The 24,132-nt window shown below is 37.4% G+C and overlaps 2 protein-coding genes across 3 annotated transcripts; one reads left to right on the forward strand and one right to left on the reverse strand.

Moving 5' to 3' along the window:
• Positions 1 to 1,869: 1,869 nt before the first annotated feature.
• Positions 1,870 to 5,363, reverse strand: rasl11a (RAS-like, family 11, member A). Of its 2 annotated transcripts, none has more exons than XM_081349745.1 (4): positions 4,867 to 5,363; positions 4,478 to 4,534; positions 4,113 to 4,195; positions 1,870 to 3,347 (listed from the first exon to the last, which is right to left on the reverse strand). In XM_081349745.1, the coding sequence occupies exons 1-4, from the start codon at positions 5,015 to 5,017 to the stop codon at positions 2,877 to 2,879; spliced, it is 762 nt and encodes a 253-aa protein (XP_081205871.1). In that variant the 5' UTR covers positions 5,018 to 5,363; the 3' UTR covers positions 1,870 to 2,876. The 2 variants fall into 2 exon arrangements, with proteins under 2 accessions (XP_081205871.1, XP_081205870.1); XM_081349744.1 differs by having other exon boundaries at positions 1,870 to 3,362; positions 4,867 to 5,358.
• Positions 5,364 to 10,278: 4,915 nt separating this feature from the next.
• Positions 10,279 to 24,132, forward strand: usp12b (ubiquitin specific peptidase 12b). The gene is made up of 9 exons (XM_081354572.1): positions 10,279 to 10,511; positions 12,030 to 12,110; positions 12,667 to 12,880; positions 13,275 to 13,537; positions 16,065 to 16,141; positions 16,242 to 16,325; positions 16,879 to 17,076; positions 19,427 to 19,505; positions 21,319 to 24,132. Exons 1-9 carry the CDS (start codon positions 10,464 to 10,466, stop codon positions 21,418 to 21,420), a joined length of 1,146 nt encoding a protein of 381 aa, XP_081210698.1. The 5' UTR covers positions 10,279 to 10,463; the 3' UTR covers positions 21,421 to 24,132.

The following is a 24,132-nucleotide window of genomic DNA, read 5'->3' on the forward strand; positions in this document are numbered from 1 at the left end:
CACCCTCACAAAACCTTTACTCACACTGAAGGTTTTTTATCCACTCATGCATGAATGTGCAAAATATTGATTTTAGTTGAAATATTTTATAATTCTACCTGTTATTTTTTTACCTATTATCTTAAAAGTTTCACTATATAAAAATACACACACACTGCACACACACCCAGAGCACTGGGCAGCCATTCACTGCGGCGTCATTTCCTGCTAGTACTGAGAATCGAACCCGCAACCTTCGGGTTACCAGTCTGACTCTCTAACAATTATCCTTGAACAAAATGCTTTGGATACTTTGAGCATTCTGAGAACGTTCAGAAATAATTTAATGGGAACTTAATGGGAACATTAGCAAAATGTTCTTAGAACATATTTTTGTTAGATGGGTTCCTGATGAGAAAATGTTTCTCAGACTGCAACAGACTGCATTTGGTATGTTTATGTGTATTTTTGCTGTCTAAAATGACAGGCTAAAATAGGTCTGTGTGTTGTTTTATCAAGTAAGCCCAAAATGGAACTATTTCCATTTTGGGCAGTTCAGACAGAACAAGTTTTTCCATTCCACGTGCTACTTTTCCATTGTTTTTCGATGAAAAACGCGTTGTTGTTTTTTTTAAGTTGAACTGATTTTAACTTGAGCGGCACATTTTTAGAACGCTGTGTCATGCGCGACGCGAGCACAATAGTTATACACGTCCGGATAGCGTGTGTTTACATAGAAAAACAATGTAAAAGTGCATTGGAATGGAAAAACGAATGGTCTCAAATGTTCACACAGATCACACAGAGTTTTTCCATTCCACTGCCCTACTATTCCATTGTTTTTCAATGTAAACGTGTTTGATGGATGTATTTAACAACAGCAAAAATGCGACGCAGATCAGTGGAAGACAAAAAACGCATTTAAGAGACAACACGTGCTTTCGCATTGCATTCCACTGACTTTTTGATTATAGAATAACACATAAAATATGCTCTGTTTCATTTAGATTGCATGCAAGAACTAACTTCCATTGTGCATTAAATATATAACACAGGTGCTGTTTTAAATGCATTGAATACAAGACCTGACTTATTCAGTTGTGCGTTGAACAGATATCACATAATACATGTGCTGTTGCATTTGCATTCAAGATCTTACTTATTTCTTTGTGCATTGAAGAGATAACACGTAACTTTATGTGCTTTTGCATTGCATTGCATAAGACCTGACTTATTGACTTGTGCACACAAGATCATTGTTTCACTGCATTGCATACAATAACTAACTTACAATGTAATACACATTCTCACTTAGTACGAACTCTTCACTCATTGCAATGCACACAACAGAACTAACTTCGTTGTGTATTTGTAAAAATAACACATGAAATATGCTCTGTTTAACATTGCATTGCATACAAGAACTAACTTGTATGCGCAATGGTTATGTCCATCTGTGTGTGTTTGCATTGAAAAACAAGTAGGGAAAGTAGAATGGAAAAACATTCTCTGTGTGAATGGCCCCTGAATGTCACTAAAATTATATATATATATATATATATAAAAGAGCATATTTAAGTTCTTTTAAAACCTTTCTTGATCAGAAATACTTTTGAAACTACTATAATTGTGGAACATTTAGTCCTCAGGGATATACCACAGCTGAATTACATTTGCACATTTATAAGTAACAAGGGAGTCAAAAAAACTAATGCTTATTCAAAATCTGGTAATGGTTTAGGGGACTTCCGGCGATCGACCAAAAAGTTTTGAGTTCTCTAGATTGTAATGATATGATAAAATTTCAGTTGAAATAGAATGGTGATGTTGACACAAAAAAAGTATTTGGTGTAAAAGCAAGAGTAAGATAGAGAGAGAGCAAAGGCTTGTTGAGAAAGAATTTAAATCACCAAAGCATATACAGTATATTTTACTAGTCTTTTACTTTGTCTAGGTATAATGAAATGGACATACTCTCACTTTCTGAGAACATTGAAGGCTGGTCACATTCTGAATCTGCTTTTCATCAGGCAATTGGGTGAAGAGAAGAAAATATCAGAGGTGAAAGGTCAGAGGTCAATGACTCAGTAGATGCAATAGTTCAGTGTAGGAATTTCCAGACCTGCATCAGAGGACTGGTACTTCATCTGTGCTGAAAGATATACAAACGTATATTCGAGTGGGCGAATGGGACATCTGGAAGAAGCATGCCAAAGAGCCCCTCTATGAACCTCCACAGTAGGCCTACAATCAAATCCTTGACACAGTGTAAGTAGGTCAAAGGTCATGGGAACCACCAGTCAGCAACCTCTTCCTCCCACGATTATAAACAACATAGCTGGATTAAATTATCTCAATGTCAGGAAAAGTTGGGAATGGATAATCCTAGAATAGCATTTTGCAAAACTGCCCGCAGTCACATGTGAATCTAAGGAATCGACTGCGATGTCCAATAAACGGCCCTTCGATATGTTTGTTTTATTTAGCTACTTTCAGTATAATAAATGGCCTTGGTCAAAAATAATCAGTTTATCCTTGCTTCACATCAAAAGAGATTAAGGAAATACATTTATAATACAAGAAAATCATTATTTAGGAATTTAATTTGAGAAAGTCATTATAATCCTGGAAAACCAGGAAATATTTGCATGATAGCAGCTAAAACAAATAAACAAAAACAGACTTCATGACCTTAAAACCATTAGGTTTAAAGTTCAGTGCCGGGAGTCACATGTTTTACAGTCCACCCAGAGAGCAGTGATATCATCACTCATCTACTTGCAAAAACAACTGACAAGTTTCATTGTTTTGCCTTGTGTTTCACAATCACTTAAGCAACAGTATGTTGTCAACACTTTCTAAATCCTCCGCGGTCACATTTGTCAGTCATTTCATCATCATAGTGCCGTTGCTGACTTGACCTTGGATGACAGCACTTGTCGGAACCTTCTCTTCAGCTCTTGCATGTTCGGGCTCTTTGGCCTGGCAAGGTGTAGTCCACCTTTTCTCTTCTCCCCATTTCCTCCTCCCAGCGCTCGGCTCATCTCCTGACATAAGTGCAGAAAAGCAGCCTGGACGCTCTCATGGTTCTCCCTGGCCGAAGCCTCAAAGTAGGGCCCTCCCAATTCATCAGCCAGCGCCTTGCCCTCATGATCCGGGACCTGCCGGGCGCGCAGCAGGTCGCTCTTGTTTCCCACGATGATGACGGGGATGTTGCCGCTGGGATGGATTCGGCGCACGTGTTGGTAGAGAGGCTGGATGGTACGGTAGCTGTTGAGGTCAGTGATGGAGAAGACCAGCACATAACCATCTGCCCAGTAAATGGAACGGTTGATCTGCTCCTGACAGTAAAGACCCTCTGCATCATCCTGGAATTGAGAAAACTGTTGTTTTTATTCCAATTATATATATATATATATATATATATATATATATATATATATATATATATATGCCTATTCAAAACAGAAAACATTTCACAATATTACTGTTTTAATGTATAGTTGATCAAATAAATGCAGCCTTGGAGAGCATAAAAGACTTCTTTCAAAAACATATTTTTTTATTATTATTTAATTAATTTTTTTACTGTATTTATACAGTATCATATTGGAAATTAACTGATCATTTTAATGTAAACGAGAATCAGTGTTCAAAACATTATTAATTTATTCAACTGAGCAATTAAAATAACTATAATATTATTATTTTACTGATTGCTGCAATTATAATATGTTTAATATTTTTCACCAATAATGGAACTGACTACCAATGAGTTAGTTGTAATATGACAGCTATAAGAAGTAAATTCTCAATCATCATTACACCTATAAATACACTGTGCTTGAGCCAGGATCAGATTCATTCATTTGAAGAGAGCCCTTTAGTACACATGAGTCAGACTAATGAGCTTATGGCTGAACACACCCTTTTTATCTCCTCTGCACTGCATACTTTGTTTACAGGCCAAATGTTTGAACTAATATTCCCCACAGTTCATCTGAAGCATGCAGGAATCCCATTGGCAATGACTGAGTGATCTAAATGACTGTGATAATACAGCATGGGCACACTACTTTTGATGGAGGTTTAGCTTAAAGAAAATAAAGCATTATAGTGTGATTTGAAGGTACCTGCAATGAGACACATGGAGTGTCCTGCACTTGCAAAGAAACTTGCTCCCCATCCAAATTAATCTTCCTTGAATACAAGGCTCCTAGAAATGTTGAACAAGAAGAAGAAAAAAAATCACCAAGTAAAATGATAAACGTGTATTTGCTTAAATATTTGCTTAAAGCTCTGAGTATGCTAGTTAATTACAATTTTCAGCCATTTTAATTCATTTTTAATTAAGCTACTGATGAAGAAAACCATGCTGAAAGTCTGAAAACTTATAAAATCGAGTACAAATTACAGAAATGATTGTGACAAGTAAAATATGATGGCATTTTTATAGTTCAGTATAGGATTTTTAGCTTTATTTCATTATAATGTTTACCTGTGTTGGCTTCATAGTCTCCAATGAATCTCTTAGTAAGAAATCTTACAATCAGGGCTGAAAATAGAAACCAAATGGAAACTTTTGCATCAGCATTACAAGCAAGCATAACAATGTTACATAGCTCGTGCACAAGTCAGTGTATGTCGCACCCTGGCGTTATAATGGCTAAAATATTATCATCATAATTTTTCAGGATTAGAAAAACGCACACCATTCAGAATTTATTAATGACTTTAAACAGAATGAATGCATAAACATTAAATCAACGAGACATATTAGAATGAGTTCCTATGACATAAAAATATGATATGCATGATGGAATAAATAATAAAAACTGTTTTAAATATAGGCTATATCTTAAAAGCCACATAATCTGGTACATTTACCTGTTTTTCCGACATTGCTTGCCCCAAGAACAACTATTTTGACGTTTTTGTTAGGCACGCAGTCTATTACAGGGTACTCCGGTATAGGAACTAGCAAAAAGTTGCTAGAGCCACTGCTCATTGTTCTTGGCTGCTCGGTAAGAAGACGCATTTAGAAAGCTGTAACTATTAGGCTGTTTAGAAATGCATCTCTTTTCTTCCGCTTTCTCACGCTACACGAGCCCGTTCCACACAGCTGTCCTCCTCATAACGCAAGAAGTCCTCCGTTACCTCGGCAAACAGAGGTCTTGATCGACCGCTTTAAATAAGTGCAGACATCATCCAGTGCACCCCAAACACTGGCTCTGCTTCTGCACGACATGAATGTTAATTCTGCATAACGGCCCCCTAATGAAGTAACCAATAAAGTCTAATGAAGTAGGCTAAATTTGTACAGTGCACATCCCGAAGCTCATGATCACCAGATCTCTTACACAGACCTCAACTGCGCCTTCAGCAAAAAAAAAAAAAAAAAAAAAAAAAAAAAAGAAAGAAAGAAAAAAAAAGAGAAATAGGATAAAATGTGTGAATTAAATGTAGCCTATAATAAAAGTAAAGTAAAACGTTTTTATATTGGAAGCTTTCTGCCACAGAATAAAAAAATTAAAAAGGAAATTGCGACTTTTTATCTCGCAATTCTGATTTTTTTTTCTCTCAAAATTGCGTGATAGCCTTAAATCGTTTTATAGACCTTGTGTAGCCCCGCCCCTTTTAAGCGCTGCGCTCGTTTGACTTCCGGTCTGTATTTTCACAGCGATCTTGCGTATTTATGAATGAACGGCTCGTTTTAAAATCTTCCCGGTCTACTGACATTTGTTGAGACATCGGCTTTAAACATTACAATCCTCATGATAACTTTCGTTAACTTTACATTAATTAAATCCACTTCAAAAGCTAATTACCATAGAAACAGAACGACAGCGACTGCAAAACCGGAAGTTCAAAGACAATATTCTAAAGATGGCGGCGCCCTCGTTTCTCTGGCGCATAAGGTCTTATAGTCAAAATGTAAATTCAGACTTAAGTCTGACTTAAAAAAAAGAATTTGCGAATTATTGAAAAAAAAAATTAGTTATTTGAATGCCTTTTTCGAAACACATATCGGTAAAGCTGTGCTAACAAAAAACGGTGGAGCAGTTGTTTCCATGGTTAACTTTAGCTCCTCTCCTCCAAGCTTATTTAAGCCTCTTTGGTAACTGAAACATTGTCGTTGTGAAGCAATAGGCTGCGTTAAAGGTCCATGCACACCAACAACATTAACTACAAAAGGTTTTAATAACCTAATAGTTCTGATTTAATACGATTTTGGAAATCCACACCACAGTTATAACGATAACGACGCAGAGGAACGATATTAAACGCAAAGAACAATTTTCTGCAGCTGATGATCAATCAATAACCCTTAAATGCATGAAAGTGACAATGGCTCTACAATCTAGCTACTTAGGCTTACAATGCTTTTAGGAAACGCAGCCCAGTTAGTCATGTCATAAAAAATATTTGTGTCGTTTTAATTATTAATAATTACATTTAATTAATTAAGTAAAATATATTAGGTGGACTGAACACAATTACAAAATGTTAAATTGTGTTACTTTAGCTCATTTTAATTAATTAAATTGACCAATAGGCAAAAAACAATGTTTGTTTTATAATGTCAATTGTCATTTTCTCTTTGATGCAACATAATGTGTATTAAAACCCCAAATCACAATTTCTCATTGCAGCAAAATTCACCGATCAGCAAGCAGCAGGCAAACATAAACCATTACTTCTTCTTTGTTCAACTATACTGCCCTCTGTGGTGCAGTTGTTGTGTGCATGTGTTGAATGTGTCCATCCTTTTTTTTCATGAATTTTTTTGTTGTTGTTGCCATTTTGTGCTTATTTAACAGATAGGCTAGTGACAGGAAAGCATTGGGTGGAGAGAGGGGAACGGGACCTGCAAAGGACCCCGACTTGGATTCGAACCCAGGTCGGCCCACTTCAGTTCACTAACCACCAGGCCATCAGTGCCGACGAATGTGTCCACCCTGAGCTTTATAGAGTGGTGCAGGTATGACGTCACTTTGTAGGCCAACCGGCAGTCAGCATCACGATGGTTCCCTCTACAAAAACCCAATAGGATTTTCCCATTGGCTTTTGGATTATCTCTAAAAACAAGCTCTGTGATACAACAAAAGTTTATGATACTTGCACATTTTGACCATAAAGATAATTATCACATTAACGCAACTTTTATGTATTTTGAAGCCTAAATGCAGTCGCCAGAACTAAAAAGCTAAAGGTAGGCTAAACGAACCACACCACGGTCGCTCGACTTCAACGTCACAATCACTAAGCTTCTGACAAATCTTTCAGTTTTCATCTAAAAACATTTCCCCAGAACTTTTGAGTTAGAATAGTTTGTAAGAGCACAATTATGAGCATAATGAGGCTGTAAAAGCGGACTGAGCGTACCTTTTTGGCGTGATGACGTTTAATCTCCCCGACCACCTCTGTAGTGCCACTTGTTAGCAACCGCCCTTTTCAAGACACTTGACAGCTTAAAAAATCACGAGTGGGGTAAAACTGATGTATTTTATGTCGTAGAATAAAACATGAAAGTGTTTTGGGAGCTTGTGTTCACCACAAATCTTATTTCAGCCATTTAAACAAAACCCTATTCAAAAAACCCATTGACTTCGAGACGATGGAACCGGAAGTGCTAAAATGCTAGCTCACTTCTACGTTTTGGCCTACAAAGTGATGTCAAACCTGCACCACTATACTGGAAATTGTATATTGAGTCAATGTAAGTAAAAACAGCATTCCCTTGTTTTATTTTACAAAAACCTGATTGAATTAGAACAACAAAATTAGAATTTATAGGTAGAATCAGGTTGAAATGCCTCCTTAAAAGGGACCTCCTCCTTTGCACGTTCACTTTTTACAGTGCACTAAAACGAGCATGAAATAGGCTATTATTAGGATGGCTACTGTTCCTTTGCATCCTCTTTTTGTCATGGCACAACGGACCAAGCAAAGCATTAAACCCACACATTTTATTTAAACAAGAGGTTTATATTGCTAATCAAAGTAGAAAACAACTGTTCACCAGAGTTCATTTTTGCAGTCAATTACTGCAAGTTTGTGTGTGTGTGTGTGTGTGTGTGTGTGTGTGTGTGTGTGTGTGTGTGTGTGTGTGTGTGTGTGTGTGTGTGTGTGTGTGTGTGTGTGTGTGTGTGTGTGTGTGTGTGTGTGTGTGTGTGTGTGTGTGTGTGTGTGTGTGTGTGTGTGTGTGTGTGTGTGTGTGTGTGTGTGTGTGTGTGTGTGTGTGTGTGTGTGTGTGTGTGTGTGTGTGTGTGCGTGCGCGTGTGTATGTGTATGTGTGTGTGGTCCAGGAAATCCCTACATCATGGGGACAAATGTCCCCACAAAGATGGCAATATCTGAAATACTTGTCCTTGTGGAGACATTTTTTGATCCCCTTAAGGGGAAAACAGCTTATAAATCATACTAAGTGATGTTTTTTTGAAAATGTAAAAATGCAGAAAGTTTTCTGTGATGGGTAGGTTTAGGGTTAGCGGAGGGGATAGAATATACAGTCTGTAAAAATCATTATGTCTATGGGAAAGTCCCCAAACACGTGTGTGTGTGTGTGTGTGTGTGTGTGTGTGTGTGTGTGTGTGTGTGTGTGCGCGTGTGTGTTTTTGTGTGCGCGCCAGTGTGTCGTCTTTTCTTATCCCTGTCCAGGCTCCTGCTGATAAAACATATACATTGGTCAAAAGCATTGACTGGTAAAAAAAAAAAAAAAAAAAAAAAAAATATATATATATATATATATATATATATATATATATATATATATATATATATATATATAAAAAATATATATATATATATATATATATATATATATATATATATATATATATATATATACAGTGCTATGCATAAGTTTAGACACCCATGCTAAAGTTGACTAAAAGGAGGAATAAAAAATCATCTTTTGGAAATTGAACTTAATGCCTTAATTAAAAAAATTAGGAAAAATCCAACCTTTAAGGACACCAATTTTCTTTGTGAATGAATAATGTATCGTAAATAAATAAATGTTCTTCCTTAAAATACAGGGTGCATAAGTTTGGACACCCCTATGTTAAATTCCCATAGAGGCAGGCAGATTTTTATTTTTAAAGGCCAGTTACTTCATGGATCCAGGATACTATGCATCCTGATAAAGTTCCCTTGGCCTCTGGAATTAAAATAGCCCCACATCATCACATATCACCATACCTAGAGATTGGCATGGTTTTATTTCAGTTAGCCTATAGCTAGTTTGATTTGCATTGAGAGATGATCTTATGGAAAGTACCCCATGCCAATCTCTAGGTATGGTGAAGGCTATGTGATGATGTGGGGCTAAATTAAGGCATTAAGTTCAATTTCCAAAAGATGATTTTTTATTCCTCTTTTTAGTCAACTTTAGCATGGGTGTCTAAACTTATGCATAGCACTGTATATATAGGTCAAAAGCCACATAGGGCGTCCAGGGTTTGTATGACTCTGCGGTAGTTAGTGGATCATTTAAGAAACCAGAGGAGAAGGGCGGATGCATACGAATCATAGCCATATGAACAAGAGGTCATGGGCAAGCTAGGTCATGTGAGGCTACAACAGGAAGGTTACCAAGCAAAGTCAGCATTACTTAGCTAAATAGGCTTCATAATATATGAATATCATTTAACGTATAATTAAGCCTTATATTAAGTGTGAAATCATAAAAAGAATGCAAGCAAAATGCAAAAAAAAAAAAATTTAATTAAATTATAGCCTATCCTTATTTAAAATATAACTTATTCTAAATTCAATAGCATGAATTGGAATCAAAAACAAAAATATTTGTTTTACAAACAAGGTAAAATAGATCTAATAAATTTTACCCATCAACCCTAAGTAGCCTAATGATGTCCCACAATTTTTCGTTCACACAAGTCGATATGTTAATAGGCCTATATTTCATTTATTGTTCGCAAGATTTAACAGGCATGGAAAAAATCATGACGAATTAACGTGTGTTTTAATATAATTCTGTAATTTTACTTTTCTTTATATCCACAAATGCAAATATTACCTATGTAACACCTTCAAAGTATTAGCATAAACGAAATATTATAGGCTTAGATACAGTCTAAAAATATGTAAAGTCATTTTTTTTAAATGTAATTGACGTTTAGATTGTTATTTGCATATCCTTTTTTCTTTACCATTCTGTGCTTTGTAAATGCTATGCTTTCTTTTTCCGCGTGAGAATTTAATAATTTTCTGAATACGCACAATTTCCCAGTTTTTAGTTTTCAAATAAAGTTAATGTGAATAGAGGTCGTCGCCATAGTATGTGTTGTAACAGTGATGTTGTGTAGTGCGCAGTTGCTCCACTGCGCGCGGCAGCTAGGCGACACTCCCTCATTCCGCTACGAGCTGCTGCTGGACCGACTGAAGGATTCACCGGAACTTCAGCCGCACAGGCTGTCACACTTTTAAATAGGGGTTCGGTCCAATATGGCGGCATACGGATGGAAATACTGATGACAGTCCGAAAGATCGCCTCGATTTGTACGATGGTGAGTTTTTCCTCGCATAAGTGAGTGTTGTCCCGTCCACTGCGTCTAACCTGTGTTTGGATTAGCCTGCTAACAGGGCTAGCTCAACAGCTAACAGATAAACAACCGTATCATGACATGGCAGCACAGTCACAAAAAGTTTGCACACCTCTCTTTCTGTGGTTATAGACGCAGTAGAAGTTTGGAGATGTCGTTAAACGGACTTTTAAGCATTTTTTTGTCCGATAATTTGATATTCTGCTCAAGAGTTATATCATGTGTAGCCTAGCGTATTAGCGAGCGATAATGTCCATGTTTAATTTGACGGGCGGCTCAACTTTATTTACCATCAGATAATATCAGTCATGTGGACGCTTTCTATATGTGTACAAGCGTTTTGTAAAGAGGTGAGGTCATTCATGAGACTACAGTTCCTCCTGCTGCTCCCGCTGTTGTTGTTGTTGTGTTGTAACATTATCTGTAGGACACAACTGGAAGCTGATTCAATGAACTCAGTGTCTTTGTAGTAGTGCTGAAAGGGTTTTCTTAAAACTGTTACACGACAAAGTGAGTATACAGACAGTAACTTACAGCGAATATAAAAATTTAGGATTTGCAATGCTGTGTACACAATACTGTTATACATTAAAATGTGATTTATGTAGAAGGCTATATTATATACTGGGGGTTCTGTTATAAAAACAGATTAGTCCATATAAATCAATAAATGCTTTAAATAGCAAATATTTATGTGGCAACTTCCTTATTTTACAGCAGTTGCTGATAATCAGTTATTGAGATAAGACACATAGATTTGCTTCTTGTTGATTTAGCTTGAACACCTCTGGGTGCCAGTATGTATGAGTCATGTAAAAACTGCTGTACATAAATTTAGTGAAATATATTTGCCTTAGGATCAAGGTAAGCATACAACTACATATGTAGTTGCCTTTTCATAAATATTACCTAAGTCGTGATGAATCAGATCCTCCCAGAAACGGCATACTTCGAAGAATGATTTAAAAGCATTTTTTAATTAATAAATGATTCTTAATATATCAAAATAATCAAAATAAATGCTAAAAAAGACACAAAATCAAGATGTAAATAAATGGCCCGTACTCTATACTCCCAGTTTCTGTTAATAAAAAAGTTTGATAACAAGAGGCTTTAACAGCAGAAATATCTCAGACTATATGGAGGGAAGGGCGTCTTCGAATAACGAGTTGAACAATGGGGGTCTTCGAGTCAAAAAGGTTGAGAACCATTGATCTAGGCCTTGTAAGGTCTGAGAACTCATTCATTACACCTCGGATACTGACAGCACTTAAAGCTCTGCCTTGAAGTTCTCCCCAGTGAGACAGAGTGGGTCCACTTGCCCAGAAAGTGCATCCTGTTCATGCCAAGCCTGCATCACACTCCACAAACAGGATGTTCCTGTTAGTCCTGAATAGGTGCAGGGTGTTCCTGGTGGTCACTTGTATTATTGAGACCCCATGAGCAAATTACCAAGATAACCATTGTGGCTTTTCTCGGTAGGGCGCCAATGCCTCTGCTTTGGAAAAGGAGATTGGACCGGAACAGTTCCCTGTTAACGAACACTACTTTGGACTGGTAAATGTAAGTTTACATGGTTGTCTTTGTCAGTGAGTGTTGCTATAAATAGAAGATGACTTTGCCATATTACTTTTACATTGTGAAGCACTTTGGATGTTTTTGTGTAATGTGCTTGTGCCATTCCTTAATGGCAGATTTGGCAAGCGTGTATTAAAGGAGGCAAAATAAAATAATAAAACTATATATCTAACTGAAGTCACATATATTTTTTGATTGTTTTAAAGCAGCTTTACAATAAAAAAAACAGGAAAATAATTGGTAATGTTGTAAAATTGATCAATTGCGAAATAAATTCAATTTAAGTTGTAAAGCAGTTCTACAGAAGATAATAGTGTCATTATTCAGCTCAGTTTAGTTCAATGTTATTTCAATTCAGTTCAAGAACCGTGTCAATTTTCCAATGTTAGTGTCATTATCCTGCTCAGTTCAGTTCAAATTATGTTCCAGCACTGGTTTGCATTAATTCTCAGAGACATTAATTATATGTGCATGTATGTCATCACATGTCCTTCATAACTCTTTGATTTGTTCTTTGTCCAATCACAATCTGGTCGCTCAGTTTGGCAACACCTGCTACTGTAACTCAGTGCTGCAGGCACTGTACTTCTGCCGGCCCTTCCGGGAGAAAGTGCTGGCCTATAAGATCCAGCCGCGGCGTAAAGAGAACCTGCTCACCTGCCTGGCTGACCTGTTCAACAGCATTGCAACTCAGAAGAAGAAAGTGGGAGTCATTCCACCAAAGAAGTTCATCTCCAGACTGAGGAAGGAAAACGGTGAGAAAAGATCATGGGTCCTAAAGTATGGGATGTGACTGACTGTCGAGAGGGCTTGTTGATGAGGGATAGTGGTGAATGTTATTCAGATGCCCAGAGATCTGTGAAATGATATGGAAAGATGTTACTATACAGATAATATGCATGGCGCGATAGTTTGTAAACGTTCTGAATGTAGACATAGATACCAAGATCCAAGATGTTGTCTAGATAAGGGTCAGTAAGATAAAAAAAAAAAAAAGAATGCCAAGATTAAGCTATACACCTGATTAGCTATGCAGGAAACACTGTGTATGTATTGAAATGCAGCACTATTAAATGATTGAATCACTGTTTATATATTAGACTCGCAGCTACTTAATGTTATCAGCACTTTCTTCTACTCTCCCTACAGAGCTGTTTGACAACTACATGCAGCAAGATGCACACGAATTCCTCAACTACTTGCTCAACACCATTGCAGACCTGCTACAGGAGGAGAAGAGCCAGGAGAGACAGCAGAATGGAAAGGTAGTACAGAATGGTGGGAGTGGAGGAGTTGGAAGCGGTAGCAGCACAGGAGAGGGAGAAGCGGAGGAAAAGATCCAGCAGACCTGGGTGCACGAGATCTTCCAAGGCACACTGACCAATGAGACACGGTGCCTGAACTGTGAAGCGGTGAGTCAGAGGAGGTGGAGTGAGTCATAAACACCCTAAAGTGAGTTATTGTGACCATGTTATTGGCTCTTTGGCTTTGACTAATCAGGATCTAGGAGATTGTATGGATGTGACGGGAGAACAGTTTTCAACAGTGTTACGGCAAAAAAAAAAGAAGTCTGTTAAATGTTTCGATTGTGGAATACGTAGAAGAGACGTCAAAATTGAATCATCTAATGTAAAAATAGTCACTGCATAGTCTTTGGCGTATTATTAATAATCTGATTATTATTAAAGCTACAGTTAAGAGCAGTGAGTGATTCCCTCTGTTCTTTGTTTAATTAACATTAATGACACAGCCAGCAACAGGTTTATTATATTAAGACCCAATGCATGAATCTAATATAATGTTACTCATCAGATTTTTTCCCCCAACGTTCACAACATTTACGTTCACTTAAGACATAACCCACTATGTTTATGTGAACACTCGTCAAGACAGATATTTTGAAAGTATTCTATGTGCATCTTACCGTTCAAAAAAGAGCAATAAGGTGCTAGCCTGGCAAGCCAGACCTACATCAAGATGTTGGGTCTGGCAACTCACCATAGACACGGCTCAATCCGAGGGGCGGGATAAACGGCTGTCTTTCAAATTACCTCGGCACGCAATAGGACAGCGCTTCAACCAACCAGAGCGTTTTCCCAACAGCGGAGCTAGTTGATAGATTCAACTTTTGCCATATCTGGGCGGCAAAACTACGAACACATCTTCCTTTTTTTAAGAATGACTTAAGTGCCGTTCTTTGCTCTTTTCTCAAAGAAAAACTGAACTCCAAGTCGCGACCAAAGCCGATTCGAAAGACCGCTGTTCGTCATCAGCCATTCTTTGTTTTCAAGTAGCAGGGAACCGTCACAACTCTGTCGTCATTATGTTAAGCCCGCCCCGCCTACTCTATACACGATGTGATTGGCCTGACCCAATTTAGGTTTTTACAGCTCGAAAGTCAACGGAGAGTTGCTAGACTACCCTGGCTGCAAAATACATTTTGCTGCCGCTAGGGTGCGTCTAGATTTCTAGGCTAATAAGGTGCTAAAGAGAACTAAAAATGGGATTGCATGCTGTTTGAGTCTTTCTGTGCGTGCGCTTCTGGTGTGTGGCAGTTTAGAGATCTTTTTCTTGGCTTATTGCACTTAACTTAATAATGCTCAACGTTTTTTATTAATATATAGTCCATAATAAGAGTACTCTTATAATATACTATATTAATAAAAAAAAGTTGAGTATGTCAAAAAGACCATGCATGAATAAGGAAATAAAGTGCGGGACATGCTTGATGATTGTAAATAAAACAGAACATTAAAATGTATGATGGGCCTATTTAATTACAATTTTTAAAATAGATTATTTTTGTTTTTATGCATCAATGCAGAATCGTTCACATCAGCATCGCGATACCTCTAATGATTGATGATGATTTTTCTGATTAAAAATTGTGATTGCTATTTTAAAAAAGCTAGATTGTAAGGCTGCACAATTTGTCCCCAAATTGTGCGATGTTTATATATTAATATGACTATAAATTATTATTATTATTATAATGATAAAATTAAATAAATAGAATATTAAACAATACAAATTATTACTGTTGTAATATCTGAAATTTTTCAATGAAAAAAATAAAATAAAATCATTTTATTTTGCAGTACATCTGTAAAATTACACTTATACTTACTTATACTTGTCTTTCAAATGTTAAACCAACAAGCTCTTATTTTAGCGGAAAACTGCGGGGACCTGAAAACTGTTGGTTTAAAAGCGCCATCATAGCAAGTTTGGGAAGATGGTTCATTGGCGCATGCTACATTCCCAAATGCATGTTACAAGCGACCCAAACTCCGAGCATGTGCAGAGATGAGTTCGCGTGAGCAGCATTTCCTGCAATCCGAGCTGCTCGGAGACACCAAAAACTTCAGATCATGAGCTGCTAATATGTAAAAGGACACAGTGCCGCATTTCACTCTGAAACACACGCGTCGAGCCATATCGTGATTTCTGTTTTATTCCGTTTAATTGTGCAGCCTAAACTTAAGATCTAGTAGACTTGTAAGGTGTCTAGTTTTTCAGTTGATGATTCATTTGCTGAGCTGTTGCGGTTTCCACGGCATGCTACTATTGATAGTCTTTGTGATATTACATCATTAAAGTGTGTCGACTCAATGATTTAATGTCACACAGAGGCTGACTAAAAGGGTCTAGGGTGGCATTTGGGACAGGGCTTGGCTGTATTTGAGAACAAGATGTATTATGTAAGGCCCCCTTAGAAACACATCAGTCTAATTATCCAGGACTTCCACAACCGACTAGTCATTCAGACAAGCCACTAACTAGCTGATTTTAAAGTATGCAGTCTTGCACATCCAAGTTGAGATATGAAATCTATGTGCGTGCTGAAAATCCAGCTGCAACAACAAGACAACAGAAGTACAAATTAAAACAAGTACATTTATATTGTATGATGGGTAATCCTGTTCTCTAATGCTCCAGGTGAGCAGTAAAGACGAAGACTTCCTAGACCTCTCAGTGGACGTGGAGCAGAATACCTCCATCACACACTGTCTTAGGTAAAGCTACAAACCTCAAACGTCACGGACCAGTTGCTGCAAGTTCTTTGTTAAATGTTCATGAATGTGGAAGAATAACTTGTTGTCTCTGCGTTGACAGGGGTTTCAGCAACACAGAGACCTTATGTAGTGAATACAAGTACTACTGTGAGCAATGCAGAAGTAAACAGGAGGCTCAGAAAAGGTTTGTAGTTGCAATAGACTGGCATGGCTGAAATCACTTTTGTCCCTGAGATGCATTTGCTGTGATATTCACATCCACCGATGTAAGCCTGATGCTATGGACCACCCCTGTCTATTCAGTATTTTCTTCCTCCCTGAATGCATCTGTTATCAGCATTAGGGCCAGATATACTAAACAGGGCAAATTAGAGTGAGAGCGCAATTCCAAAAAAGCTCCAATAGGAGTGGAGAGTTCTGCGCGTGATCTACTAACGACACGCAAATTAAAGAACACAGATGCAGTCGGATCATGACCAAAGCAATCTACCAAGAGCTGCACAAATTAGTGTCTGATTTAAGATTGGCTTTTTTGTGCGTTAAATAATTGAGCAAATACCAGAAAATTGACTAGCGCAAACCTTAGTAAATCATCTTGCATGATTCATTTAAATACTCTCCTCCCATAAATTCTGCATCTGAAAGGGAAACTCCTACAAATGCATTGCAATAAGGTCAGCTGCAAAAATAACCCTGTCCACGCCTTTTCAGTGCTGATTCTCTCCTTTTCCTTACAGGATGCGGGTGAAGAAATTACCCATGATCCTTGCCCTGCACTTAAAGCGCTTTAAGTATATGGACCAGCTTCATCGCTATACCAAGCTCTCCTATCGTGTAGTCTTCCCTCTGGAGCTGAGGCTCTTTAACACTTCTGGTGATGCTACCAACCCCGAACGATTGTACGACCTGGTGGCTGTAGTGGTGCACTGTGGGAGGTAGGTTTCAGATGTCACAGTCAATTTAACCAGTCACTCAGTACGTTTACATGAACAACAATATTCCGGCATTAAGCCGATTAAGACAATACTCTGATTAAGAAACTACCATGAAAACAGGGATTTCTGATTACCTTAATCTGGCTCAAGTCATACTCGAAGTTAACACAAATCGTATTAAGACGTGGAGTCCTATTTTAGTCACATTTACATTTACAAATTCTGTCGCATTATCGAAGTGCATTATAGACATGTACACACATTAATAACAAGTTGAAGTTGTGTGGGAGTTTTCGCCGCATTTTGCGACAGGACACACACGGCAGTGGTCAACCATTTGACAGCAAACAAGAGAGCATGGCTTCAGAATTTGTATCCGCCCTCATCTAATTTGCATGTATAGCATGTAGTAATTAACTGCACTTGAAGCTTTCGGAAAATTAAAAATGAAACACCCAACGCTGTATATGGTACCATAATGAAGACGAGCTGTATGTTGAAACGTGAAATTCTGGAAGTAACGTCAGACGGCGTTGCATGGGATCGTAATGACGCATGCCTTTAATCAATCTACGTTCTATAACATGTAAACCGGGAACATGAAAGCAAGATTCTAAAAGCAACTCATTCAAACACCTAATCAGAATATTGTCTTATTCAGAATAAGGTCAATAATTAGATTACTACTGTCCATGTAAACGTAGTCAATGTTTGTCATCTTGATTGAGGATTTCATATTAACTTAAGAAGAGCACAGCATGTTGTTTAAAGGTGCACTGTGTAATTTTTAGCGGCATCTAGTGGTGAGGTTGCAAGTTTCAACCAACAGAAGTTACGGTGGCCGACAGGAAAAGACGTCGTCGTCTTGAGACAGCAGAGAGTAGTCAGTCAGTGGTTCTCAATTCCAGTCCTCGGGACCCGCTGCTCTGCACATTTTGTATGTCTCCCTTATTTAACACACCTGAACCAGATCATCAGCTCATTAGGAGAGACTCCATGAACTGAACTGAGTGTGTCAGATAAGAGAGACGTACAAAATGTGCAGAGCAAGGGGTCCCGAGGACTGGAATTGAGAACCACTGAGTTAAGCAATGAGGTTTCTTTACAAAGATAAATTAAGAAATTAGGTTTACTTAATTACTCAGTAAAACGAGATGTTATTGCGAATATTATTGTTACTTGTTCTTCATTGTGTCAGTGTTTTATTCGCTGACTTTAGCTTCTTTGCATGAAGAACAACATAGTGACGAAACGCATTTGTCCGTTTAGGGCTCCTGTAGAAACATGTCGGCGCATTTCAATGTAAGGGGACCCGCAATGTATGTAGATAGAAATGGCTCATTCTAAGGTAATAAAAACATAACTGTTCTATACAGAAATTATGTTTTGAAAATAATTTGGATTCTAAAATTGCTAGAAAATAAAAAATTTAAGTTGATATCACAGAAATTGAAAATTGGAAAAGTTGCTTCTTCTGTTGCATCATGACTTTGGCTCACTTACTAAACAGAAAAATTCTGGTCTTTCAGTTAACCAGTAACTGTCTCCCCCCTTTTTGAGCATAGATCTGGACTTAAATTGTTGTAACTCATGAAAGCTTAAATACAGACGTAGAGTTGGTATGTTTTTAAAGAAGAGACTCAGCAGATTATTGCAGAAGTGAAAGTTCAAGGGATAGTTCCCCCAAAAATGAAAATTCTGTCATTTACTCACCCTCAAGTTCTTCCAAATCTGTATAAATTTCTTTCTTCTGCTGAAAACAAAAGAAGATATTTTAATCAAACAGTTGATGGGCCCCATTGACTTCCACATTATGAAGAAAAACTAAATACTATGGAAGTTAATAGGGCCCATTATTATTTGATTACCCATATTCTTCAAAATATCTTCTTTTTTGTTCATGAAAAGAAATAAATTCATACAGGTTTGGAAGAACTGGAAGAATGACAGAATTTTTATTTTTGGGTGAACCATTTCAGTTTGAGTTTACTATAAAGCAAATGCAAATGTACTGAACTTAAAAAAATGTTGTTCTATACAGAATGTATGTTTTACTAAATAATTTGGATTCTAAAATTGCTAGAAAATCAAAGCAATATGTCTAACCAAGTTGTGCTCCAAATTTAAGTTGATATCACAGAAATTGGGGCATTGAACTAAAAGGGTTTTAAGCATCTTTTCCATGGTAATGCAATGTCAATAAAAAAAAGCACACCAAGTGTCCGCTACCGGAACACTGACAGTTACCAGGCTAAAATTTTTAAAATGGTCAAATAGCTTTTTTGCCAAGGGTCATATTTTTATTCTTCATTGTTAATCATGTCTTTTTGGTATGCTCTCTTTTTTGTAGCGGGCCAAATCGAGGTCATTATATCACTATAGTGAAGAGTCACGGCTTCTGGCTTCTGTTTGATGATGACATTGTAGAGGTAAGTCGGTGTATAATTGTTGCTCTAGTTAAATTAATAATGTAATAATCTGGGTTTACTAATCTGTAACATACTGTCAGTATCCAGATAAAATAATTTAGACTTTTTCCTTGATTTTGCTCAAAATAAAAACAACAGCAATACATGCATTCTTTTACTGAATAATACAGTTGCCCCATATACTTCCAATGTATGTGCACATTTATTCTTTGTTTTCTGAGAGGTGAAATAATTTTTTGATAGATCTTAAGTTGCATTTACCCTAGAATAGTCCTTTTGTTTTTTAATTGTTTAAGAAGGGGACAAAGAAAGTAGAAGTATCTATAAAAAAACAACACCACCCAAGACATTGAAGCATCAGTTTCAGTTCAGCAAACTTGATTGTTTCTTCTTCCAACTGTCATTGCAGTACGTTCATTTCCACATTTAGATTGTGGTATCTTGCGATAGTTGTACGATTGCAGCTCGAGGTATCTGGATGTCTAGCGCTGCACAGTAGCACATCTATTACCCTCCCTGTCAGGTGATGTGCAGCTGCTGTTTATGCCTCACCAAGTGCTTGTCTGGAGTTGTCCTCACATTGACCCAAATACTTTGGAGTTCTCTGAATGATGGAAACTCTTGCATTAATGAGACCGAGACTCTTTCATTCATTTGGCAAGTTTCACTTGATGCTTAAAACATTTGACTAATCTTGATATGGAATGGAAGTTTATGTCTTTTTGTTAAGAAGAGCAATATTTGTTGAAACACAGAGCCAATACCATATTTTCCATTACATCCTCGTGACATTACTTAATTAGGTTACTTGTTTAGATTTGTTCTACACTACTGGCTTAAAAATGTAGCTTGACTCAACATTGAGACAGATTTTCCACCACCAGCTTGCACATATATAGTATAAATCAATTTGGTTTTAAAACACAGATGTGGTATCCGCTCTGCTACACGGTAACCCAGACAAATATTTACTCACATGTTGTGAACAAACTCTCAGGTGCTTCTCAGAACATGAAGTGGTTGTTGTACCATATTTTTCTTTAGAAAAACCAAGCCCACAGTGGTGTTGTAAGTCTCTGGATGTTGAATGGAGGCAGAGTCTGTTTTTTCATTATCACATGCCATGTCTTCCCAATTGCACATCTGTAATGAGAGATGTGAAAGCTTTCTGGAGTGGGACATTTTCAGTTTAACATGCTTCACCTTTAAAAGGATGTCATCCCAAACCTGTATGGCTTTCTTTCCTCTGTAAAACACAAAAGATATTTTTGGAATTTTATTGTATAGGCAAAAAATCTTGACAGAAATTGACACAATATCCATTTTTGTTTGAAATATCCCTTTACTCATGTTGCTCAAATCAATAAAACTTTTGTTCTTTGAAGATGTTTTTAACGAAACCTGTGAGATTTCTGTCCCACTTCAAAAAGTTTATAAAGTGTATGTAAACGTAATCCGTATATGAATCAAGCAGGTTAATCTTAGTCTGAAGAGACCCAATCACTTTATATGATGAACAGATTTACTTGAGCTTTTATTAACATCGTACATCTATAAAGCACATCAAATATGGTAAACAGAAGCTCAAACAAGCTTGCTTCACACGCAAGAACCAAAGAGGTTTGTTGTCATGCATTAAGCAAGCACTTTTGAGCTTCCTGTTTACCAAGCACATTTACTCTTCTGTAAGAACCAATGAGGTTTGTTTTCATGCAAACACGTTTTTAAAGTCTGCAATTAGCACATCATATTAAGCATGTTTTCCTTTGTATCCAGTAATCCTCTTCTTTTTTTTTTTTTTTTGTCCCCACAGAAAATAGATGCTCAAGCGATTGAGGAATTCTATGGTCTAACATCGGACATCTCCAAAAACTCAGAGTCAGGGTATATACTCTTCTATCAGTCTAGAGACTGAGCCAGCAGGAGTGACTGACGGAATGGAAGGATGTGATTTGTGGGAGACCGGATGGGTCAGATAGTGGGCTTGGGCTTTGACACAGCTCGGCCCTCTGCTCCATCCCCTCTCAGTCAAGTCCCTTTTCATTCAGGCTTATCAGTGGAGCTTTGCACTGGAGCATCAATCGGGCCCCAGACAGGAGCAGTTGATGCCGGAGTGACCTGGACACAGCACAGTCATCACCAGGCAGAAGTAATCGCCGTCTGGTTCGCTGTCGTCTCACTCGCCTGCTTGGTGTTGCTCGGCACACACAAAAACGCACATACAAACATGTGAAAGAGCATCTTGATGGCCTGAGAATGGACGCTGTACAAACTTTTTTTTTTTTTTTCACCACACACATTAACAAGTTTCATTTAAGATAATCTGGTTCACTTCTCTGCACATCACATTCATCATCGCTGGGTTACGTGTCATGATCTGTTTTGGCACAATATCATGATAGCCTCCAGAAAGTCGCACAACGTTCTTCACCCTCAGATGTTCATCTGCAATATCAAACATGACGCATCATGCTACATCCATGTCAACCAGCTAGTTATAAATGTGTTGTTTGCAGAGCCAGAAACTCATGTTCTCATTAGAGTAGAGCTGCTCAACCTGAATGAAAAAACCTGACAGGGCTTAAATTAGCATGAAGGGTTAGGTTTTTTTTTTATATATTTAAAAACTTCACAGTTGATTTCATGTAGGGCTTATTGTAATGCAGGCCTGTGGATTGATGGGCGCTCTACTCTGTTAAGCAGAGAGGATTGTGGATACCAGAGAAGTGTGTGTATAAAGGATGTAGCTTGGCTTAAGAATGCTCTTTCAGTATTCAGTGAATGTAAAACATTCTGCCAGTTCTTGTGCACTGCAAAGTGAGTGTACAGCTTGATTATGTCATATAGTGCGCACTTAATAGTGCTCTAACTTGAGTTTCACAGATGGAGGTAGAAATCAGGGCTTTTTATTATTCTGAGTATAAGTCGAAGCTCATAAATGCCTATCGCATTGAAACCAAAAGCTGCACACGTTTCCAGTCATGTTTCATTAACACTGTGGCACTGTGAGATTGTCTGAAATGAATGTGGATTGGCCTCATTCAGTTTAGCCATTCAACAGTAGAAATGTTGGATAATTCACACATAATGACTCTGCACTCCATTATAAAGTCTTCTGATTCATTAGGCCGATTGAATTGGCTGCATCTATTGTGTTTAATCTCAGTAACACTTTTCTAGATCTCTGTCGTCTCCTCTGCCCTCTTAATTAATAACATATTAACTGAGTATAGACCTAGAAGGGAAGTGAAGTTGAAGTACAGTTTTAGGTCTGTCTGAATGTCAGGTTTAAGCCTGCGTGGCTCTGTAATAGTTAGATTGGTTAAGGATTGTTTCTTTTTTGTGGATGTTGCTCAGCCTGGAGGATGAGTTACTTCTCCCAGTTGGCTCACAGTTAGTAGTCAAGCTTTATAGGCAAAAATAAGCACACCCAGCAAGATTAGGTATTTGAGCCTACATCTTGTAAGGCGTAAAGTATGTACAAGCGAGGTACCGCAGTAAAATATTCCAGGTTTGCTAAGGTTTCTTGAAAGAGTTTCGAACACACAATTGCCTAGCTTGTTGTCTTGTTGCTGAAGTAGATGGTATAAGAATGAAAAGGTGTTTTCTTTTTCTTTTTTCATTTCAGGTTTCCTATGTAAACTACACTGGTTTTATTTGATTGTTGGTTTGACAAATCTGCTTTAATCTGTGAGGGGTCATAACTGACACTGCTGCTGATTATTATTCCATTCATCCTGTAAAGTCTACTTGGTATCAATGCATGCGTGGTATAACAACTCTTAACATTGTTATAAAGCATGTTAAAAGGTCTTTTAAACAAGACATCACAATGTCTGTAAAGAGGTTTAAGCTTCTCGCTTGTCAGTTAACCTACTGGCATTGCGTGTTTTAAGTAGACCGAACTATATGTTAACATAAACTGACATATGGTGCCATTTCATGTAAATCACACACTCACACAGGGTATGTAAGAGTGTTTGTAGATGTCATCACATTTGAATGAAGGCTTCTCCAAGCTGAGTTAACTGGATAATTTTTAATTTTTTTTAATTGACTTGTGATCTAGTAGTTACAGGGGAAGGAATGTTTATTTTATTTCTGCTCTTTTATATCATATAAGTTTATTTATGTGTAATTATAAATGTTATATTAACTTTTCTTTGACATTTCCATTTTTATACATTTGCTAATTAGTCCTTTATTTTGACACCAGGACTGTTGTATGTTATGCGGAGAGATGGTTGAAGCAAAAATTTAAGGGTGATAATGTTGGAATTTTTAAAATTAATGCTGCAAGCTTGAGAAATTGTTACTAGTCGTAGAAACCGTTAATGCACTGATCACAGTAACAGCAACCTGATGAGTGTTGGCATTAGCAGACAGACATCAACTACATTAAAACATGAGACAAAACAATCTAATGCTACATCATGCTAGCATTAGTTGTTTCATTCCGCCTCTTCCCATAACATTGTAATAGTATGTTTATTCCATACTGGGTTTGAAAAAAGTGCACTTTCGATAAAGCAATGTATATATATAAAAAAGTAAACCAGCTGAAAAATCTGGTTTTTGAGTGGAGTGGACAGTGTGGATGAAAGATGGGACTGGATCACCTTGTCCC

Source organism: Scardinius erythrophthalmus (genome assembly GCF_964197995.2).
Source record: "Scardinius erythrophthalmus genome assembly, chromosome: 2".
Taxonomy (NCBI): Eukaryota; Metazoa; Chordata; class Actinopteri; order Cypriniformes; family Leuciscidae; genus Scardinius; species Scardinius erythrophthalmus.